General features: G+C 60.4%; 2 protein-coding genes across 5 annotated transcripts in view; one reads left to right on the top strand and one right to left on the bottom strand.

Annotated features, from left to right (window-relative positions):
- The first annotated feature begins 351 nt into the window (after positions 1-351).
- On the top strand, positions 352-2,830 carry Ankrd9 (ankyrin repeat domain 9). Of its 4 annotated transcripts, none has more exons than XM_048362423.1 (3): positions 352-524; positions 1,312-1,391; positions 1,741-2,830. In XM_048362423.1, the coding sequence occupies exon 3, from the start codon at positions 1,804-1,806 to the stop codon at positions 2,770-2,772; it is 969 nt and encodes a 322-aa protein (XP_048218380.1). In that variant the 5' UTR covers positions 352-524; positions 1,312-1,391; positions 1,741-1,803; the 3' UTR covers positions 2,773-2,830. The 4 variants fall into 4 exon arrangements, with proteins under 4 accessions (XP_048218380.1, XP_048218384.1, XP_048218381.1 ...); XM_048362427.1 differs by lacking the exon at positions 352-524 and adding an exon at positions 584-612; XM_048362424.1 differs by lacking the exon at positions 352-524 and adding an exon at positions 797-1,133.
- Positions 2,831-6,910: 4,080 nt separating this feature from the next.
- Positions 6,911-19,535, bottom strand: part of Tecpr2 (tectonin beta-propeller repeat containing 2) — a 67,065-nt gene continuing 54,440 nt past the window's right edge. Inside the window, exons 18-21 of the mRNA XM_048362402.1 lie at positions 18,986-19,134; positions 8,945-9,086; positions 8,642-8,791; positions 6,911-8,319 (exon numbers count right to left, since the gene is read on the bottom strand). Of these exons, the coding sequence (XP_048218359.1) occupies positions 8,165-8,319; positions 8,642-8,791; positions 8,945-9,086; positions 18,986-19,134 (596 nt within the window). The 3' untranslated portion in view covers positions 6,911-8,164. The remainder of the gene's footprint in view (positions 8,320-8,641; positions 8,792-8,944; positions 9,087-18,985; positions 19,135-19,535) is intronic.

Genomic DNA, 19,535 nt, shown 5'->3' with positions numbered 1-19,535 from the left:
CGCCCAGAAACATCCCTGGGAGGCCGGCGAGGGAGCTCGGGGACCCCGTCCGGCCCGCGCCCCCGCCCGCCCAGCCGCGGGGTGTTCTCAAGGTCACGGAGGTCAGGGCGGGGAGGGACGTGGGCCGCGGCGGGGAGCCCCGCCCCGCGGGCGCACCCCCCCACCCGCACGCCCTCAAGTTTCCACCAACTTTTCCGCGGGTCCCGCGGCGCGCCCCGCCCTCGGCTCGTGACGCAACAATGGTGCAGCGGGGCGGCCAATGGGCGGCGGCGGGGGCGGGCGGCGCGGGCCAATGGCGACGGCGCACGGTCCCGCGGTCCCGTCTGGCTCCAGCCGCACTGCGCCGCCCGCCCGCCCGCCGCTGGCGCCGGCACCGCCGCCCTGCGACCGGGCCCGGCGGCTCAGAGCGCGGCTGCGGCGGGGCGGCTGCGGGCGGCGGCTGATCGCTCCCGGCCGGGGCTCGGGGACCTGCGCGCTCCGGCCCGCGGCGGGGGCCGGGACGTCCGGGCCCGCGGCCCCCCACGGTGAGTCCCCGGCCGGGGCGCCGCCCCCTGCGTGCGGGCGCCGGCCAGTGCGGCCCGGGCCGGCCGTGTCGGCTACCGGCCCGCGGAGGTGCGGGCTCGCCCCCGCGCCGGGGGGGGGGGGGACCGGGAGGACCTGGCGGGCCGCCCGGGTGCGCGGGCCCCGCCGGCCCAGCCCCCAGTGTCGGAGCCGCGGCCCGGAGTCCGCCCGGTGACGTGGGGCGTCCGAACTTTACGTAACCCGCCGGCGTCCCACTCGTGCCGGATCCGTACACCCGGGGTGCGGGGCTCGGGCGGCGTTGCCGCAGCCCACCTCACGGTGCCCGGTCTCGGGGCCTGCCCGCCGCCCCTGCCCCTGGTGGCCAGAGGGGCACTTGCTGGAGGCCTGAGGGCAGTTGGACCTCAGGGGTCAGAGGCCAGGGCTCAGGCCGGGCCTGGGGCTCAGGGCAGAGGCTGGGCTAAGCACACCGGGAATGGGGGGAGCCCCGAAGGGAACGCCGGAGACCTGGGCTCCGAGCTGGCCATCCCGCGAGCTGGGTGACCGCCCCTGCACACCGTGCCCCTCGGTTGGAGGATGGGACGGCAGCACCCAGGGCAAGGGAAGTCGGTGAGGTGCTCGTCCAGGCCCAGGGACTGCGGACTGTCCCCGAGCAGACGCCCGCCCGCGCCCGTCCAGGTCGCCCTCACCCCGCTGGCTTCTCCCGGGGGCTCCCAGCCACTCCCCCCTCACCCCGCCCGCGCCCGGGCAGCCGCAGCCTCCCAGGGTTCACCCTTCACCCTTCTCTTACAGATGGGAAAGCTGAGGTCCCAGGAGGGGAAGTGACAACCGGCTTCTCAGACCCAGGCGCTTCACCTGGCTACGGGAACCAGGTAGGTCTGGGGGGTGGGGGTCGGGGGTCCCCCCCACCCCCCCCCCCCACCTCCGCTCACCCGCAGCGAGGCTCCAGGAGGAGTGGTCAGGACCCCCGCGGACAGGCCCGCTTAGGGGTGGGGAACGGACTTGCTGGAGCTTTCCGGGGAGAGTCCGGCCCGGGCTTGAGCAGCCCTTCCCGCAGCTCCCGGGGCCGCCATGCCACCGGAAGGGCGCTGGGCCCCGGGAGACGATGGAGCCGGAGCGCCCGGGGTGGTGGCGGGAAGGCGCGGGAGAGAGGAAGGGGGACCCCGTCCCAGACCCCCGTCCCCCCTGGCTCACCACACCCATTCCTCCGCCCGCCCGCAGGTGGATCCCTGGTGGCCGGCGCCCATGCCCTGAGGTGGCCCGGCGCCCCGCGCTCAGCTCAGCATGCCGTGGGACGCGCGGCTCGGGGGCGGCGCCGACGGCGGGCCCGAAGGTGCGGGGGCCGCCCGCTCGCGGGCGCAGAAGCAGTGCCGGAAGTCGTCCTTCGCCTTCTACCAGGCCGTGCGCGACCTGCTTCCGGTGTGGCTGCTGGAGGACATGCGCGCCAGCGAGGCCTTCCACTGGGACGAGCGCGGGCGCGCGGCCGCCTACTCGCCGTCGGAGGCGCTGCTCTACGCGCTCGTGCACGACCACCAGGCCTACGCGCACTACCTGCTGGCCACCTTCCCGCGCCGCGCGCTCGCCCCGCCCAGCGCCGGCTTCCGCTGCTGCGCCGCGCCCGGCCCGCACGTGGCCCTGGCCGTGCGCTACAACCGCGTGGGCATCCTGCGCCGCATCCTGCGCACCGTGCGCGACTTCCCGGCCGAGGAGCGCGCGCGCCTGCTGGACCGGAGGGGCTGCAGCCGCGTGGAGGGCGGCGGCACGGCGCTGCACGCCGCCTGCGAGCTGGCGCGCCCCGAGTGCCTCTTCCTGCTGCTGGGCCACGGCGCCTCGCCGGGCCTGCGCGACGGCGGCGGCCTCACGCCGCTCGAGCTGCTGCTGCGCCAGCTGGGCCGCGACGCCGGGCCCGCGCCCCCCGCCGCCGCCGCCGCCCCCGGGGCCGCCCCCGCCGCCCCCGCCGGCCCCGGGGAGCCGCGGCAGCGCCGCCTGCTGCTGCTCGACCTGCTGGCGCTGTACGCCCCCCCCGCGGGCGCCGCCGGCCGCGCCGAGCTGCTGGGCGACCGGCCGCGCTGGCAGCGGCTGCTGGGCGAGGACAAGTTCCAGTGGCTGGCGGGGCTGGCGCCGCCCTCGCTCTTCGTGCGCGCCATGCAGGTGCTGGTCACCGCCATCTCCCCGGGCCGCTTCCCCGAGGCCCTGGACGAGCTGCCGCTGCCGCCCTTCCTGCAGCCCCTGGACCTCACGGGCAAGGGCTAGGCCCGGGGCCCCCGAGCGTTGTACCTGGCACTTTACATACACTGGCCTCCGCGCACAAGGACCTGTCTCGTCTGTTGCGGGCCCGAGGGCGGGGGTGGGGGGATGGGCTGGGGCTGGGCCCGGGGCCGTGGCGGGCAGGGCGTCGCGCTCCGGCCCGCTGCCCGCCCGGATCCAGTGGGAGGCGTCCCGGAAGGCTGGCAGCTGAGCCGGGCGGGAGCCTGGCCAGCGCGGGGTGGGGACTGACGTGTGCGAGCCCGGGGACGGAATGTGCCGAGGACAGGCCGCGCTCCCCACGCCCCGTGCCGCCGGCGTCCAGGCCCTCGGCAGCTTGCAGGGGGTTGGACTCGATCCTGCAGGCTGGCCGAGGCGGGGCCGGGTGACGTGCGACCCGGGCTGCGCCCTCCGTTCCCACCCCACCTTGGGCGCCACTTCCTCGGCGTCCCCGTGGCTTCCTACCCGGGCCCGGATTGCCCCTGCCCGCCTCTCGCTCCCCACGGTCGCCGGCACCAGGCTCCGCCCCTGCCCTGGGCCTCCGCAGCCGGCTGCCCACCGCGGGGCCACGGGCGCCATGAGCACCGAGGGGCGCGCTCCCCGCCCCGCCGGAGAGCGGGTTCCCGTTGGGAGGTTCTGCGATGGGGACCGGTTGATGAACGGCCTTCTCTGGGAGGAGAAGCGGCGTCCGCGCACGGCGCCGCCGCGGGACCGGGGAGGATGGCCGGCCGGTGAAATTCAACCTCGCCGGCCCGGGCCGGGTGCCCTTGACGTGCTGCCAGGAGCGGACGGCCAGCTGTCGTCCGGTGGGGGCAGGCGGCGGCCACCGCAGGGGGGGAGGGGAAGGCCTCACCTGCCACCCGCGGACCCGCCCGGCCGGCTTGTCTGTCTGGAGGGGTTCGGGTCGTCACCGGGCTCCCCGCTCTGCTGCCGGGAAATGCGGGACGGGAGGGTCGCGGCTCCCCGGCACCCCGGGATCCAGGTTGGGGAGGTTCCGCCCCGCTCAGCGTCCTGGCCGGTCAGCACGAAGGGGTCAGAGGCTCCTCCTGGTCCGCCGGGGGTGCCATGTGTGCACTTTGGGGGGACTAGACATGGCTGCCGAGGCCTCGTCTGGGGAGGCACTGGGGGCCTGTGGAGTTCGGTGGCTGGACACCGGCCAGGGGCCCTTTGATCCCTCAGGTTGCCCCCCCCCCCCGCCCCCCAGCAGCTCTGTCCAGGCCTCAGCTCCCAGCCCAGGCCCAGGGGCTGCTCTGCTTCCCTTCCAGCCGCCTGGCCTGGGGGAGCCGCGAGGTTTTTCAGGGGTGCCGTACACTGGGTCACCAGGAGAGGCGAGCCTGAGGCCCGAGGCGGGCGTGGGGCAGGCCAGCCCCGGGGGGCTCTGTGTGGCTCCAGGTGGGTAAAGGCGGAGGAAGGGCCACCTACAGCACCAGCCTTGGGGGGCGCCGAGGGCAGAGCTCGTCTGGCCCCGTAGTGCAGTGCGGGGCCTGGGCTGCGGCGGGCAGATAAGCAGGGCCTGTCCTATCATGCGGGCGCTGCCGGACAGGGGCGGGCAGGACCGGCCGCCTCCCCTCGGAGCCCGGCTTATCGGTCTCCCGGCCCTCCAGCCTGAGCACCGCGGCCGCTCCTCACCGGCCGTCCCAGTCGGTGTGGCCGCCCCGAGGCGGCGGGGAAGGGCGGGTTGGTTCACTGGTTCGGTCTGAGTTTCCCTGAGCGCCCTGTGTCCCCAAGGTCCTGAGCCCCACAGCGGAGAGTAGAGCATTCCCTGTACCCCAGGGCCTGTGGTGGAGGGCGAGGGGCTGGGCCAAGGCTGGGCTCCCCACGAGCCCTGAGTCCGCCCAAGCCGTGGCTCCAGGCAAGCCCTCTGGCCCCCCGCCTGGCGGCGCTGTGTGACCGGGCTGCTGTGGCGTGGGCCCTCAGCTCTCCTGTGGTCTCCCCCATTCTGCCAGCTTCACAGGACTGTGAGGAGCAGCGGCTGTCGCCTCAGCCTGGCCAGGCCAGGCTCACTCAGCAAGTCGGGACAATGGTCAGGATGGCCCCGTGTGCTCAGGCTTCCAGGAACAGCTCACAGGGCTGGGTGTGGCAGCGCTTAAGTCAGTGCCCTTGGGAGCCAGAGGCAGGAGGGTTGAGAGTTTGAGGCCAGCCTGGACCACAAAGCAGGGCTGTCTCAAAAAACAAAATAAGCAGTATCACCACCCCCATTGTTTTTGCCAGTCTGGGGCCTGGACTCAGGGCCTGAGCACTGTCCCTGGCTTCTTTGTGCTCAAGGCTAGCACTCTACCACTTGAGCCTCAGCGCCACTTCCGGCTTTTGGTGCTTGTATGGTGCTGAGGATTCGAACCCAGGGCTTCATGCATGCGAGGCAAGCGCTCTAGCACTAGGCCACCTTCCCAGCTCCATGACTGTTCTTTTTAAAATGTAACTTTCATTTATTTTTAGAATAAATAAATTTTTGTGGCTCAAAATTAAGAGATTAAAATCATATGCCTAGAAATGCCACCTTCGTGTCCCTTGTGTGCTGGGGTTGAGCTGGGCCTGGAGCGGGCACGAGTTCTCACCATGGGGCCCACCTGGCCCGTGGGTTTGTAGTCTGTGACGTCAGGTCTGGCTGACCGCCCTCCCAGCTGGTTCCACCGCACGGGTGGGCCACCGCGCCCAGCCCCACGTTTGCCCTCTGCTCCCCGGTGGAAGGGCAGAGCACTAGGAGCACACACTGCCAGGCACTGCCTGCTTCTCGCTCTGATCTACGGCTGAGATTACAGGCGGGCCCCACGGCACCCTCTGTAAACGGGCACTGGGCAGCGGCGGCTGCGGGCCTCGGTGTGCTCAAGTTCACAGTGCCCTTCCAGTGCCAGGCTGTGTTAGTGCTTTGAGTGTTTAGACCCGTCCGAGGACAGATTTCCGGAAGTGGATTTGCAGGTGCCGGGCCTGCCAATGCTTTCATCGCCTTTGCCAGCCATGTCCCAACCACCCTCTTCCCGGTCTGGACAGGTTCTTACAGTGAGCATCCAACACGCATGTCTTGCTTCGTGCAATTACCTCCTTTTTGATCTGTGTTGGGATTCTGGTTGGTTGGTTTTGCGGAGCTGGGGATGGAGCCCAGAGACTTGTGTGTGCCAGGCTAGGAATGGGTTTTCTTCTGCAGCTTTTTCCATCATTTGAGTTTAGAAAACCTATCTTTGCCATCCACAGGTTAGAAGTCGTTTTTCCCATTGGCTGTTTTTGCCATGAAAGTAAATAACGGTACCAGGTGCTGGTGGCTCACGCCTGTCATCCTAGCTACTCACATCTGAGGATGGTGGTTCGAAGCCAGCCCAGGCAGCTAAAGTCTGAGATTCACCTCCAAGTAAACATCAGAAAGCTGGAAGCAGTGCAGTGGCTCAATGTGATACAGTACTAGCCTGGGACAGAAAAGCTCAGGGACAGTGCCCAGACCCTTGAGTTCAAGCCTCATGATTGACAAAAAACAAAAAAAAGTTAACAGTGGTCCTGAGTTGTGAAGCCACTTGGCATGCCGTCCCTGCCCTGGGCAGCCCTCGGCTGTTTGTGAGATGGCATCGGCACGGCCTGCCACCCCCGTGTGCTGCCCCCGGGTTCCGGTGTGACTCAGCTCCCTGGTTGCCCAGGGCCACGGCTTCAGGGAGGACGAGAAGCTGCAGGTGCAGCCAGCGGCAACCTGGGCATTGGCGGGCACCGTCACGATTTGAACACTACCTGACTGCGTCCACAAGAAAAACATCCCCGTGGGAGTCGCGGGTGAGCGTTTCCTTCGGTCTGATGTGTTGGCTTGTGTTTAGCTGCCTGTCCTGGAGTAACAAAGAACCCTTCACTCCCTGTTTCTGTCCTGCTGCCGCTCGCCCCAGGTCTGCCACTGCCATGTTCGTGACTGCAGCCTTAGTGCCCAGCAGGGCGCTTCTGGCACAGGGTTTCCTCTGCGAATACAGAGCTGGGGACTTCGGCCCCCAAGGCTGTCCTGGGCTGCAGGGGCAGACGGCCCTGCTCTGGCTTGTTCGGGGTAAGACACCCTTCCCCAGGGCCGCCGGAGGGTGCACCTTACTGGGGTGGCCAACACTCAGGACCTGCTCTGGGCAACACGGACCCAGGAGTGGACGGCGGCGCCTGCTGGCCGGTGGAGCTGGCAGCGCCCCGGGCACAGCTCTGGGGCTCCGCGAGGCACCAGCTAGCTCAAACATCGACTCGCCAGGTTTGCAAAAGCCTAGTTTATTGCACAGTCTCAAAGCACAACTAGGAATTGAAACCAGAAGGCAAATCCTACAAAGCACTGGAGCGAGGTCTAGTTTGCAGGTCTCCACTAGGCTTGGGTTTCATTGCACTGTCGTCCCGCAGGCTAAAGAGCGCTGCTGTCTAGGAGCGGACAAGGCACGGCACCTGCAGAAGAGGCGAGGCCAGCCGGGCCGCCTCCGCTGCCACCCAGCTCTTACAAAAGGACGCTATAAAAGTGGGAAGGTCAGGGGTTCAGCAGCTGGTCCTCGTGGAGCCCCGGAAGCCTCCCTCCTCATGGCTGGCATCCCTCGGCTGGGCTTGGGGGCCCGACGCACAGGCATCGCAGGACGGCCCGGCCGCGGGCAGGCGGGTGGGCCAAGCGGCCATCCCGGGGCGCGGGCCCAGGCAGGGACACGGCCCGGTCCTGAGGCTCAGCTGCCCCAGGGGGGTGGGGGCGCGGGCCGGTCCCCATGACCACGGTGTGATGGCCGGCTGCGCTGACGGCAGACTCGAGCTCCACCTGCTGGGTGTCCGCCCCACCACCGAGGCCCCACCCACACTCCAGGGAGAGGACGTGGGGGGGACACCCGCTGGAAGGACCGAGGGCCCGCCGCCCGCGTCTCTTCTACGTTTGTACGATTTGATTCGAGTGAGGTATCTCATGTAGGTTTGCAGTACACCAAACAGAAAGGCAGCGGTCAGGGCCGTCCTCTGAGGACGTGGCCGCCGCGCTGCTGACATCGCTCACGCGCTCCCGTCGGCTCCCCCGCTGGCTCCCGGCCCCGCCGGCCTCTACGCCGGGTGTGTGCGTGTGCCAGTGCACGCGACGGTGCCCGCTCCAACACGGGCGCACGCCAGAGCACCTCGTCCTGACGTGGGGACTGTCACAGCACACCTGCTGGTGGCAATGACCTGCGGCTGTGGGCCTGGGTTACTTCTGGGGACACATCTGTCGGGGGGCTGCGCTGCCCGTGCTGGCTCCTGGCTCGGCGTGGGTGCGGAGCACATGGCGGGCAGCAGCGCGGGGCGCGTGCGCGAGGCCGTGGGTCGGATCTGGTGTGGCAGGAGTGAGTGTGGATGAAAGCGGTGTCGGGGTCCCGCCTGGCCGCATCCGGGTAGGGTTCCGACGGGGCGCGTCCGCGAGCCCTGGCTTCCCCGTCCAGGCGCGGCCCGGACGCCCTCAGATGACCTCCCACTCGTCCTCCAGGTCCTCGGGGTGCGGGGCGGCCGCCTGGCTGCTCTTCTGGGCGCCGTGCGCGTGGCTGAACGTCTTGGTGAGCCTCTGGAGGAGGTGGCCGGGGGGGCCCACCGCCCACAGCTCATCCGAGGGGGTCACTGCGGACAGAAGCCGCCCGCGGCCCTGTTAGCCACACCGCCGAGGGTGGAGGGGGGGGCTGGACAAGGCCACCCCTCCGCACGCGCATCGCCCCTTCCACCTCCCGACGTCACTTAGTGTTACCAGGTATGTGTGATGGGGCGGTGCTCCCCTGGGGGCGTCCACGCCTGCGCAGTGTCCTCCCCCCGCCCCATGAGCGTCCACAGGTGCTGGCGGCGTGCCTCCTCTGCCGTCACTCCGTTCCCGTCACTCTGCGGGGCCGGTGGCGCCACCCTGCCCAGGCTCTGGGCCCCGCCTCGCCCCGCCCCGCCCGGCACCTGCCTGTGACGCAGGACACGCATCCGGGGATCTTCTTCCAGTAGTCCCCCGCGGGGTTTTTGTCTGTGATGCCGTAGCGGCGGGCGAGGTCGCCATTCGGGCACCGGGCCCACACCGTCCGGGCGCTCAGGGCCAGCTGGCAGGCCTGCAGCCCTGTGGGCACAGCGGGGGCTCCATCAGCACCGGCTGAGGCCCCGGATGGGGGTCCCGGGCAGGGCAGGCCCGCCAAGCCCAGAGGGGCCTGGGGACGGCTGGGCCTCTAGCCCGCACCGGGCCCGGGAGGCCAGGACGGCGGCCGCCTCTTACCTGGCACGTGCTCCCAGTCGGTCCCCACGGGCATCTCCTCGGTGACCCCCGTCCGGACGTGCACGTTCCACCGGCTGTCCAGTGCCCACAGCATCTGGTCGTTGGGGCTGCAGTGGACACTGACCAAGGTGACCCCGGCGGGCTGGAAACACAAAGGGGCCTCCTCAGCCGGAGCGCACCCTCCTCTTGGCCGTCCGCACACACGGAGACCCAGAGAGATGGCCAGGCGCACCAGCCTCCTGGCGACTTCAGCTGGCCCTGCCTGTACCCTGGCTGCAGGTGACCGACACCCCTGCAGCCCAGCCGATGAGATGGCAGTGAGGAAGGCCGGGCAGGAGCTGGACCTGTGGGTCCCGTGCCGGCCTCCCCGCTCCTCGGGAAGTCCTCGTCCGCTTTCCCCGGGGGCAGTGCCGGCGCCTTCAATGCCCTTTGCTGACCGGTCCGGACGCCTTGAGCTGGAGAGCAGAGCAGTCCGGGGTCCGGCCCGGCCCCACAGTGAGCGCCTGTGACAGGTGCAGGGGTGGAGGAGCTCTGCACCTGCCCCGGGCCCCGGGGGGGGGGAGGGGGGAAGGCAGAGTGGGCAGCAGGCACGAGCAGCAGCTGGCCCAGGGGTCGGGCTATATCCGGCTGAAACTGACCGGCGTTCCTTTCAAGAGACAAAAACGCACTGCTTACAGAGCTGGGGAGCTAGGGAGCTGCTGTGCTGGCTCAGGGTGGGCAGGGGAGCCCGCGGGGGCTTTGCCCCTAGGCTGGCCCGGTGTCTGCAAGGTAACTGACCAGGCCAGAAACAATGAGAACCCAGGACAGCAAAGCAAATGACCCCCTCACTCAGCTTCCACAGGAGAGGAGCAGGACAAATGGGGGGGAGGTGGTGAGAGGAGCTCTTCTGGGCCTAGAGCCCAGCCTGTCTTTTAATGATAGGTTGTGGGAGGCTGGGAACATGGCTTAGTGGCAGAGTGCCCGCCTTGCATGCATGAAGCCCTGGGTTCGATTCCTCAGTACCAAAGAAACAGAAAGAGCCGGAAGTGGCGGTGTGGCTCAAGTGGTAGAGCGCTTGAGCAAAACAGGGACAGTGTACCAAGGCCCTGAGTTTAAGCCCTAGGACTGGCAGAAGCAAAGAGCTAGCGCTTTCCCACTTGAGCCACAGTGCCACTTTCACCACTTTTGAGTAGTTTATTGGAAATAAGAGTCTCACAGACTTTCCTGCCTGGGCTGGCTTCAAACCACCATCCGCAGATCTCAGCCTCCTGAGTAGCGAGACTGAGATATGAACCACCACAGCCCGCAAATTTGTCTTCATTTCTTTTAAATGTATTTCAAAGTAAACTGCTGGCATCAGCACTTTCCACTGCTGCTCTCCATTATTGGGAGCTCATTATTCATTTAGGGTGTTTTCTTTAGTAGGATTTACATACGTGTGTACAAGCCTTAAGAATGCTGTTCCCTGATCTTAACAAATCCCCCAGAAGCGGCCTCGTGTGCCAGCCATTGCCACTGAAGCAAGTGTGAATCTGATCTCTGTCACTAAGGATTGTGTGGCTTTACTGTTCTAGAATGCCACACAATTGGGGCTACACTGGAGCTATTTTCTGCCTGGGGCTCCTCTCCCTCAGGATGACGACTGGAGGATGTGCCTGCTTCTTTCTCTCGGGTATACCTGTTCCTACCGTCTCTCTGGAGCACACCCCAGCGCATCCTGGATCCCAGGGGAGCCAGGCTTCGGGGCTGCCGGCTACGCTTCGCAGCACCTCCCCTGGAGGGAACCAAGGCGGCGGGGGTGGTGTGGTGGTGGTGGCTGTATACAATTTGGGCTTCCATTCCATCTTCTCTGCTGTGACCTGACTCATAAAAACCTTCCTCCCAGGGCTGGGAATGTGGCTTAGTGTTAGAGTGCGTGCCCTGCACACACAAAGCCGTGAGTTCAATTCCTCAGCACCACATAAACAGAAAAAGGCAGAAGTGGTGCTGTGGCTCTAGAGGTAGAGTGCTAAGTAACCCTGAGCAAAAAGAAGCCAGGGACAGTGCTCAGGCCCTGAGTCCAAGCCCCAGGACTGGCAAAACAAAAGCAAAAACCCCTCCTCCCAGAAGCAGAAGTGTGGGTGGGCACAGAAGACCCTGCCCCCCACCCTGCCCCCGAGCTGCTGTTTCTTGAGCTCTGCACCCAGCCGAGGCTGGGCCTCTTCATCTGGCTGGCGCTGCTCAGGGCATGGGCTTGCTAACCGTTGCTGAGTAGGTCAGGGCCACCTCGGCTCCCCAAGCCTCAGAAGCATCTGGACTCTGTCATTAAAGCAGCTTGAGTCCCCAGGGCCCCTGTGCCACAGGGCAGCGGGCACCCCACCCACCCAGCTCCTACAGCTGCCTTACCCGGTGCGGCGCTCCCGAGCTGGAGATGGGGCCTCCCCCGCCCTGCGTTGGCCAAGTCCACGCTACGACACCACCCCCCCCCCCCCAGACATCAGGCCATCCATTCAGGTGTTGTTTTAGGTTTGGGCGAGCAGATCCCACCCAGGAAACGGAAGCCCAGAAGTTGGAGCCGGGGGACCATTTGCAACTACTGAGATTGCACGATAACGGCATTCCTGTATGGCACGCCAGCAGTCACCACCACCTGGGTCCTCAGGGCTCCAAGTCTACCCCGGCCTTTCCTGGGTCCTGCTGCTCTTCCCATACCAGTGGGCCCAGGTCTCAGTTCCCTCTCTGGACGCGCAACTCACCATCTTTCCCAAGTCCGCTCATGGCCTGTCCATGCTGATGGGCTCTCCCTCCACCTCTGCTGTCCCCGGCTCGCATGTTCCGGCAATCCTCTTTCTGCTCTATTGCTCAATCCCTCCTGGCAGACGACCTCAACTGCTCACAGCCTCTGAGCACGCCCCTTCCCTACAGTCAGACCAGGTCACTCGGCCTGACTTGCAGTAGCCCTCTGGGTGACAAGTCACCAGGACTTCCGGTGCTATCCCCCACTCGGGTTCCTCCCTCAGAACGCCCTCTGCCTGCCTCCCTTCCCTGCCTCCCCTCTTTTCCCCTTCTCTCTCACACCACTTCCGGCTTTGGCACAGCGCACCTCCAGAGAAAGCCGTCTGGCCCCTTCTTGCTCCAGTGGCTCCGCTGACCCCAACTTGCCTAAGTCCCAGGACAGCAGCTCTGCATCAGCTCCAGGAGCTGCCATGTGTCTCCACACTGTCCCTCAGTGCCCCCTGCACGCCCTCCAGACCAGGGAGCTTGCTTTCCTCCCCTGTAGAAAAAGGTGGCTAGCAACATGCTTTCTCAAGTCTCCCAGAGCTCTAGAGTCATTTGGTGGTTGTGAGTGCAAAAGGAGGGAGGGGATCTTCGGAGATTCTGATCACTGAATCAGATCACCGAGAGGTCCGAGAATGTCTTCTTGGAGCAGAAGGTTGCACACTGATGCACAAAAGATGGATCCTTTGCTGGGCACAGTTGTGCATGCCCGTAGTCCCAGCACTTCAGAGGCAGAAGCAGAATTGCTTGAGGCTAGAAGTTCCAGGCCAGCCTGGGCTACACAGTGAAACACCACGCCCCCTCCCAGTATTCCTGAGGGCTTGTAGCAGGCATTTCCCGCTGCGTTATGTGTGTTCATGTTCTGAACGCTCTGTTTTTTCTTGTTCATGTAGCCCTAAAACACCTACAGCAGCTTGCCAGCTCGGTCGGCCTCGGTCCCACAGTTCTCTCTGGCAGGCCGAGCAGGCGGTCCAAACACAGAGAACGACCCCTAGACAGGCGTGGGCCAGCCCAGGGAGGAAGCCGGCTGGGGGCGGGCGGTGTGGCAGAGTGAGGCTGAGCACAGGGCCCGCAGAGGTGGTGGCAGAGGTGGGCCCCCAAAAGAAGAGATGGCCACGTGGGTCCACGTGGGCACACCGCTCGAGGATGGCCGGCGCTGTGAATGAAGGATCGCACCAGTGCTTGTGTGGCTTTACAACACGGACGGGAAGTTCTAGGACACAGCAAACGCCAGTCCTGTAAACTGCTGAACAAAACTAAAAATATTTCCTGCAAGTCCTCCCAAACATTAGCAAGTCTGAAAACTGAGTCATTTGTTTTGAGTACTTTGCTGAAATTTCACCTCAAAGCCGCTACAAGGGGGAGGTTTTGCCAGAGGAGAACGGGACTCGGAGGCAGAGGGCGTGCTGCTCGTCTGAGGAGGTTTTGGTGGCATTACGACGTGCGCCCTGTGGCAGTCTGGTCTGCGAGTGAGACCTGCGAGCCGCCTGCGGGGGGGGGGGGGGGGAGGAGGAGCAGCACATGACGTGAACATGACGTGAAGGACGAAGGTTGTCCTTCGCCCCACCCTGCTGTCCTTCCGTATTTCCTGACACACGGATGCCACTTAAAGGAGTCATCTCTCCACTTACTCCTGGACTTGTGTTTTCCAGGACCTTCTGTAGATACTGCCTGTGGGCTTTCTTCTAATACACCCGTGAGGTGGCCCTGGCATGCGGCCTCTACTTCCCTCGTGGCTCCTGGCACAAGGCCACAGGAGGGACCTGAGTCAGATGTTAGCACCGGGTTAGTGAGGACGCCTCAGCCACTTTCTTCCGGCCTTTTCTGTTTATGAGGTACTGAGGAATCGAACCCAGGGCTTCATGCATGCTAGGCAAGCACTCTACCATTAAGCCACCTTCCCAGCCCTGCCTCAGCAACTTTCTGAAGAAACCCTTGGAGGGAGCGCAAGCCTGAGGGGCAGGAGGGACGGGGGGGTGGGGGTGGGGGTGGGAGAGGGCGGCTGGAAGCCCTGAGGTGGGCACAGGGGCGTGGCCACCCCTCAGCTCAGCAGATGAGCAGCGGGTCCCCAGGGAGCCTCGCAGGGACCCAGGAGGTCCAGTCTGAGTGCAGCCTAGCAATGAGGGTTGTGGTGCTGGGCAACTCGCTCAAGTGTTCTGAGAAACAAACACCCTTCTTCGTAAAGCAGGGCTTTTCTACTTCCTAGGGCAAGAGCAGGACTGAGGGCAGGGCGCTGCTTGGCAAAGTGCAGTTTAAAGGCTTACACTCCAGGACCAACCGGGAAAGCATTCTGGATCTACTCATTCTGCAGCCAAGTGAGTTTCTCCTACAGCATACCAAAAGCTAACTGAATGAGAAAATGTGGCTCTATTCAATACAACTACTTTCAACAGTTAATGCTTAACAGCCCACTTAGCAATCACTACTTTATTCAGAGCACAGCTTTGAGGTCCTTTCATGTGAATTTGCTCTATTTTAGCCAGTTTCCTGGGAAAAGCTGTTGATCTCTACAGTCAATTAAAGCTTTCTTCTTCCTTTTCAGTTTTGCTTCCGGCGGGTCATTCTGGAATCTTGATGGGGACAGGAGCCCTGAAATGTGGCTTAGCTCAGCTCTCAATGCAGCTCTACTGCCAGGTGTGCCAAGGCCCCTCACCCCAGGCGGAAGCCAGGGCAGCCCAGCCCCACTGTGCGGGCTAAGGGACCCACCCTCCCACCCCACTCTCTGGGCTGACTAGAGATGGAATGCTGAAGACTTTTCTGCCCAGGCTGGCTTTGAACTCCTGAGTAGCTAGGATTACAGGGTTGAGTCACTGGTGCCCATGTTGGGCAACAGATACTATGATATCAAAAGCACAAGAAAACAAATGATAAAATAATCTGTATTGCACAAAAATTAAAACCCTCTATGCATCAAAGGGCATCAAAAAGACAATTAACAAAGTAGGAGAAAATATTTACAAACGGTATGTCTGATAATGGCCTAGTATTGAGAAGATATAAAAAACTCACAACTCAAAAATTAAGAAATAGGTCTGGGAAGGTGGCTCAGTGGTAGAGTGCTTGCCTAGCATGCATGAAGCCCTGGGTTCCATTCCTCAGCACCACATACACAGGAAAGCCGGAAGTGGGTGCTGTGGCTCAAGTGGTAGAGTGCTAGCCTTGAGCAAAAAGAAGACAGGACTGGCAAAAAAAGAACAACAAGAAGAAATAATAATCCAATTAAAAAATAAACAGGGTGTTTTAGATACATAGTTGGGTTTGTTTTATTTTTTGCCAGTTATGGGGCTTGGACTCAGGGCCTGAGCACTGTCCCTGGCTTCTTTTTGCACAAGGCTAGCACTCTGCCACTTGAGCCCCAGCGCTGCTGTGGTCTTTTCTATATATGTGGTGCTGAGGAATTGAACCCAAGGCTTCATATATCCAAGGCAAGTCCTCTACCCACTAGGCCATTTTCGCAGCCCAGATACATAGTTGTTAAAAGAAGCTATACAGGGGGCTGGGGATATAGCCTAGTGGCAAGAGTGCCTGCCTCGGATACACGAGGCCCTAGGTTCGATTCCCCAGCACCACATATACAGAAAAAACGGCCAGAAGCGGCGCTGTGGCTCATGTGGCAGAGTGCTAGCCTTGAGCAAAAAGAAGCCAGGGACAGTGCTCAGGCCCTGAGTCCAAGGCCCAGGACTGGCCAAAAAAAAAGAAGCTATACAGGCTGGGCACAATGGCTCACACCACTTATCTAGGTTACCAGGAAGATAGGTAGGAGGGTGGTGGTCTAAGTCTGGTCCTGGGCAAAAAACTCAAGACCCTACCTGAAAAATAGCTAAAGCAAAAAGGGGTTGGGGTCATGGTTCAAGTAGTGAAGCAGCTTTTAGCAAGGAAGAGGCCCTGAGTTTAAAACCCTAGTATTATTTTTTTTTAAAGATATAGAATAAACATGTGAAAAGACGCTCAGTATCCTGAGTCCTTAAGTAAATGCAATGAAAACCAAAAGGCAACACCACTCCACAACTACAAACTTTTCAGTAACAAAAACCAAGTGAGAAAAGAACAGTTTAGAGTTGAAAATACAGGAAAACTGGGAGCCACGTGCATGTCAAGTAGCTGCCACTGCAGAGAATAGCTGGCAGTCCCTCGGGAGTTAAAACACTCTCCAACCACCAGACGACTCTGCAATCCCGATGGCAGGTGCCCAGTGGGATGGAAAACATCCCCAGATTCACATACACACAGCCAGGGTCAGAGAAACCAGCGACGTTTACCAACACGGCGGACAGCCCTCAACTGGATGATGTTCTAACATAAAAAGGAATGAAGACTGATAACTGCTAGAACTCTGGAAACAAGACACTAAGGGAAAGAGGTCAGCCAAAAAGGCCACATACTGTATGATTGTATTTAGATGGAATTTATCGAAGGGGAAAGAAATCCATAGAGTCAGCGGCAGGGCAGTGGCTGAGGGGTTAGTGTTTCTGGAGGAAAGGGACTAAATGCGGTGATGGACATGGTCTGGAAATGGACACGGTGACTGTTCTATAAAAGGATTCGTTTTACTTTTTATTATAAGTTTATACTTAATTATGTATTTTTTTTCAGTGGGGATTTGAACACAGGGTCTTGGGCTTGCTGGGCTGGTGTTTTACCATCTAAGTCATACCTCTAGCCCTCCTTTTTGCCAGTCATTTTGGAGCTAAGAGTTCAGTGAACTTTGTCTCCCAGGCTGACCTTGAATAGGGATCCTCCAGATCTCAGCCTCCTGAGTTGCTACAAGTACAGGTGCAATCCACCAGTGCTTGGCTGTGAACTATGGTTCTTAGATAAAACCATTAGAAGGAGAAAAAATATATTGACAGTAACAGACCAAAGGAATCCACCTAGGTACAGGCAACAAGAGACAATGACACTAACGTCGAACCGGCCTGCTTTTCATTATCACCGCAAGAATGGTGCTACGCAAGGTCGGTGATCAAGTATTCCTCTTGGCCATGGACTGCTTCCACGGTCTGCTGTTAGTTCTCACCAAGTGCGGAGAAAAAACAATGAAGCCTGTGCTGCAGCTCATCGTACACAGCCTTGTGTCTAGAGTGCACTGTGTAATAACAACACTCTCCACGGTGGTGAAGAGGAGGCTCCTGCTGGGGGCCAGCCAATGGCCTCCACGGAACTCTGGGCCCCACTCCTGACTAGACCCCAGCACATGCCGTGGGGTACCTCATCCTATGGGACAGACACCCAAAACACACACAGTCCCCCAGGAACGGACCCAAACTCTTCATTTCCTCCTGTCCCACTGCTGCCTCTGCATATGGCAACTTCAAGTATTTTCCAACAAAGTCTCCAAATATAGAGATGAGCAGAAATTTGAGTAAAAAGTTCATTAAGTCATCCCCTCTAACTATAAATTTTAATAGAAATACCTGTTGCACAGGAAGTAAAGCTATAGGTCCTACAGGAATTAGAACTACTAGCACACTTAAATAAGACTTCTGCTTGTAATTTTTTGTGTGTGCCAGCTCTGGGGCTTGAACTCAGGGCCTAGGTGCTGTCCTTGAGCTTTACTGCTCAAGGCCAGCACTCTACCACTTGAGCCACAGCTCCACTTGCAGCTTTTTTGGTGCCGATTTTTTTTTTTTTTGCCACTCCTGGGCCTTGAATTCAGAGCCTGAGCACTGTCCTTGGCTTCTTTTTGCTCAAGCTACTTGAGCTACAGCACTACTTCTGGCTGTTTTCTATATATGTGGTGCTGAGGAATTGAACCCAGGGCTTCATGTATACGAGGTGAGCACTCTTGCCACTAGGCCATATTCCCAGCCCGTGGTGCTGATTTTGAGGTAAGTCTCATGGACTTTCCTGCCCAAGCTCGTTTTGAACTGCAATCCTCAGATTTCAGCCTCCTGAGTAGTCAGAATTACAGGCATGAGCCACCAGTGCCCAACTCTCTGCTTGTAATTTGAGTGGTATAATAGCCAAGAAACAAAAACATAAAATCTCATGTCAGATTACAATGTAAACTAAAATTTGGTAGGTATAGGGATAGGAAGACTGGAAACAGAAATTCCTAGCTCAGGAAGAAGACCTTGTTTTGCCAGACAAGGGCTCTACAATCGAGCTGTATGCAGCCTCTACTCCAAACCTCCCCTGGCAACCTGGAACTTGCAATGTAGCTCAAATGTAGTTGACCTCAAATTCTTTCTCTTTTCTTTCTCTTCTTTGTGTGTGTGTGTGGGTGTGTGTGTGCACGCGTGTGTGCGTGCACAGATCCTAGGACTTGAACTCATCATGGCTTGGGCACTGTTCCTGAAAGTTTTTGCTCAAGGCTAATGCTCTATCACTTGAGATACAGCACCACTTCCAGCTGTTTCAGTGGTTAATTGGAGATAAGAGTCTCCTGGACTTTCTTGCCAGAGTTGTCTTCAAAGTGCGATCATCAAATTTCAGCCTCCTGAGTAGCTAGGATTACAGGCATGAGCCACTGGTTCCCAACTTCAATTTCTTTGTTTTTATAAGTAAAATAGAAAAGACTTACTGAAAAAGATAAGCACAGCTCCCACTGGATGGGGAAGTACCAAGGGAGGGTAGCTCTTGGGGTTTGTTAATAAAGGGTTTCTAGGAAGGAGCTATTTGACTCTCAAGATGACTGGGCGGCCACATCAGTTCTCGGTCTCAATCAAAGGCTGCATGTAGACTGACCTCAAACTCTTAAGATTAAGGCACTGACAATATACCTATAGTAGGTATCTTCATGACATTTTGTGTGACTTGAATATGTATACTGAACTCGGGGCCTTAGGCTGTCATTTGGCTTTTTTACTCAAGGCTGGAGCTGACAGTCTCATGGGATTTCCTGCCCTGGATGGTGAAAAACCTCATCCTCAGATCTCAGCCTCCTGAGTGGGAAGGATTACAAGAGTGAGAGCCAGGGGCTGGGGATATGGCCCAGTGGTAGAGTGCTTGCCTCATATACATGAAGCCCTGGGTTTGATTCCTCAGCACCACATATATAGAAAAAGCCAGAAGTGGTGCTGTGGCTCAAGTGGTAGAGTGCTAGCCTTGAGCAAAAAGAAGCCAGGGACAGTGCTCAGGCCCTGAGTTCAAGCCCAGGACTAGAAAGAAAAGAAAAAAAAAGAGCCACTAGCACCCAGCTTTTTTTTGGCTCAGATCATCTTAATAATGTGTTCAGCTTTAAACTTGCTATCAAATTCCAATACTGGATACCAGTGATGGGGAGACAGAACACAGGTGCCAGCTACAGTGTCCTAACAGCTTGTCTTGCTAAAGAGCAAGAGTCTACTAGCTAATGTGGCTCACCTGGACAGGCGGCTCGATCATGATCCAGGCTGGAAGCATCAGGCTGGGGTTCAGGGGCTGGGTTCCCACACGGAAGTAAACTCCACCCCTGGAGTCACACGCCCAGATGTGCTGGTTTCCACATGCCAAGCTTATCAATTTTACGGCTCCTATAGAGAGAGAGGAAAAACACGCACACTGTAATTAATTCTGTGGGATGACTAATCCTTCCTTTAGTCTATGAGCTTGATTTTATACTTGGGAGGAAGAGAGGAGGCTACACTCCCAACTGAAGTCGGGCGTGTGTCATCTGGTCTACTGAGTCCTCCCACAGCCAGTGTGGAAACCTGGCTGGGTGCCAGCTGCCACACAGCACCTAGGCTTGAGGAAAAGTGGTCACCATGCCACTAACACAGCGCCTTGAGCCACAGCATGGGGCTAAAGATCTCAGTGTGGGTCCCAGGTTTACCTCCACCCCACGTGCAGCTGTTGCCAATAACTTTTGGATTTGTGGAGAGGAAATCCATATTTACTGGTAGAATTAAGATTAACATGGTCTCTTAAAGAATCT

The sequence above is a fragment of the Perognathus longimembris genome, chromosome 14, assembly GCF_023159225.1.
Source record: "Perognathus longimembris pacificus isolate PPM17 chromosome 14, ASM2315922v1, whole genome shotgun sequence".
Classification (NCBI taxonomy): domain Eukaryota; kingdom Metazoa; phylum Chordata; class Mammalia; order Rodentia; family Heteromyidae; genus Perognathus; species Perognathus longimembris.
The sequence above is the reverse complement of the archived record's forward strand: the minus strand, read 5'-3'. Positions and strand labels throughout refer to the sequence as shown.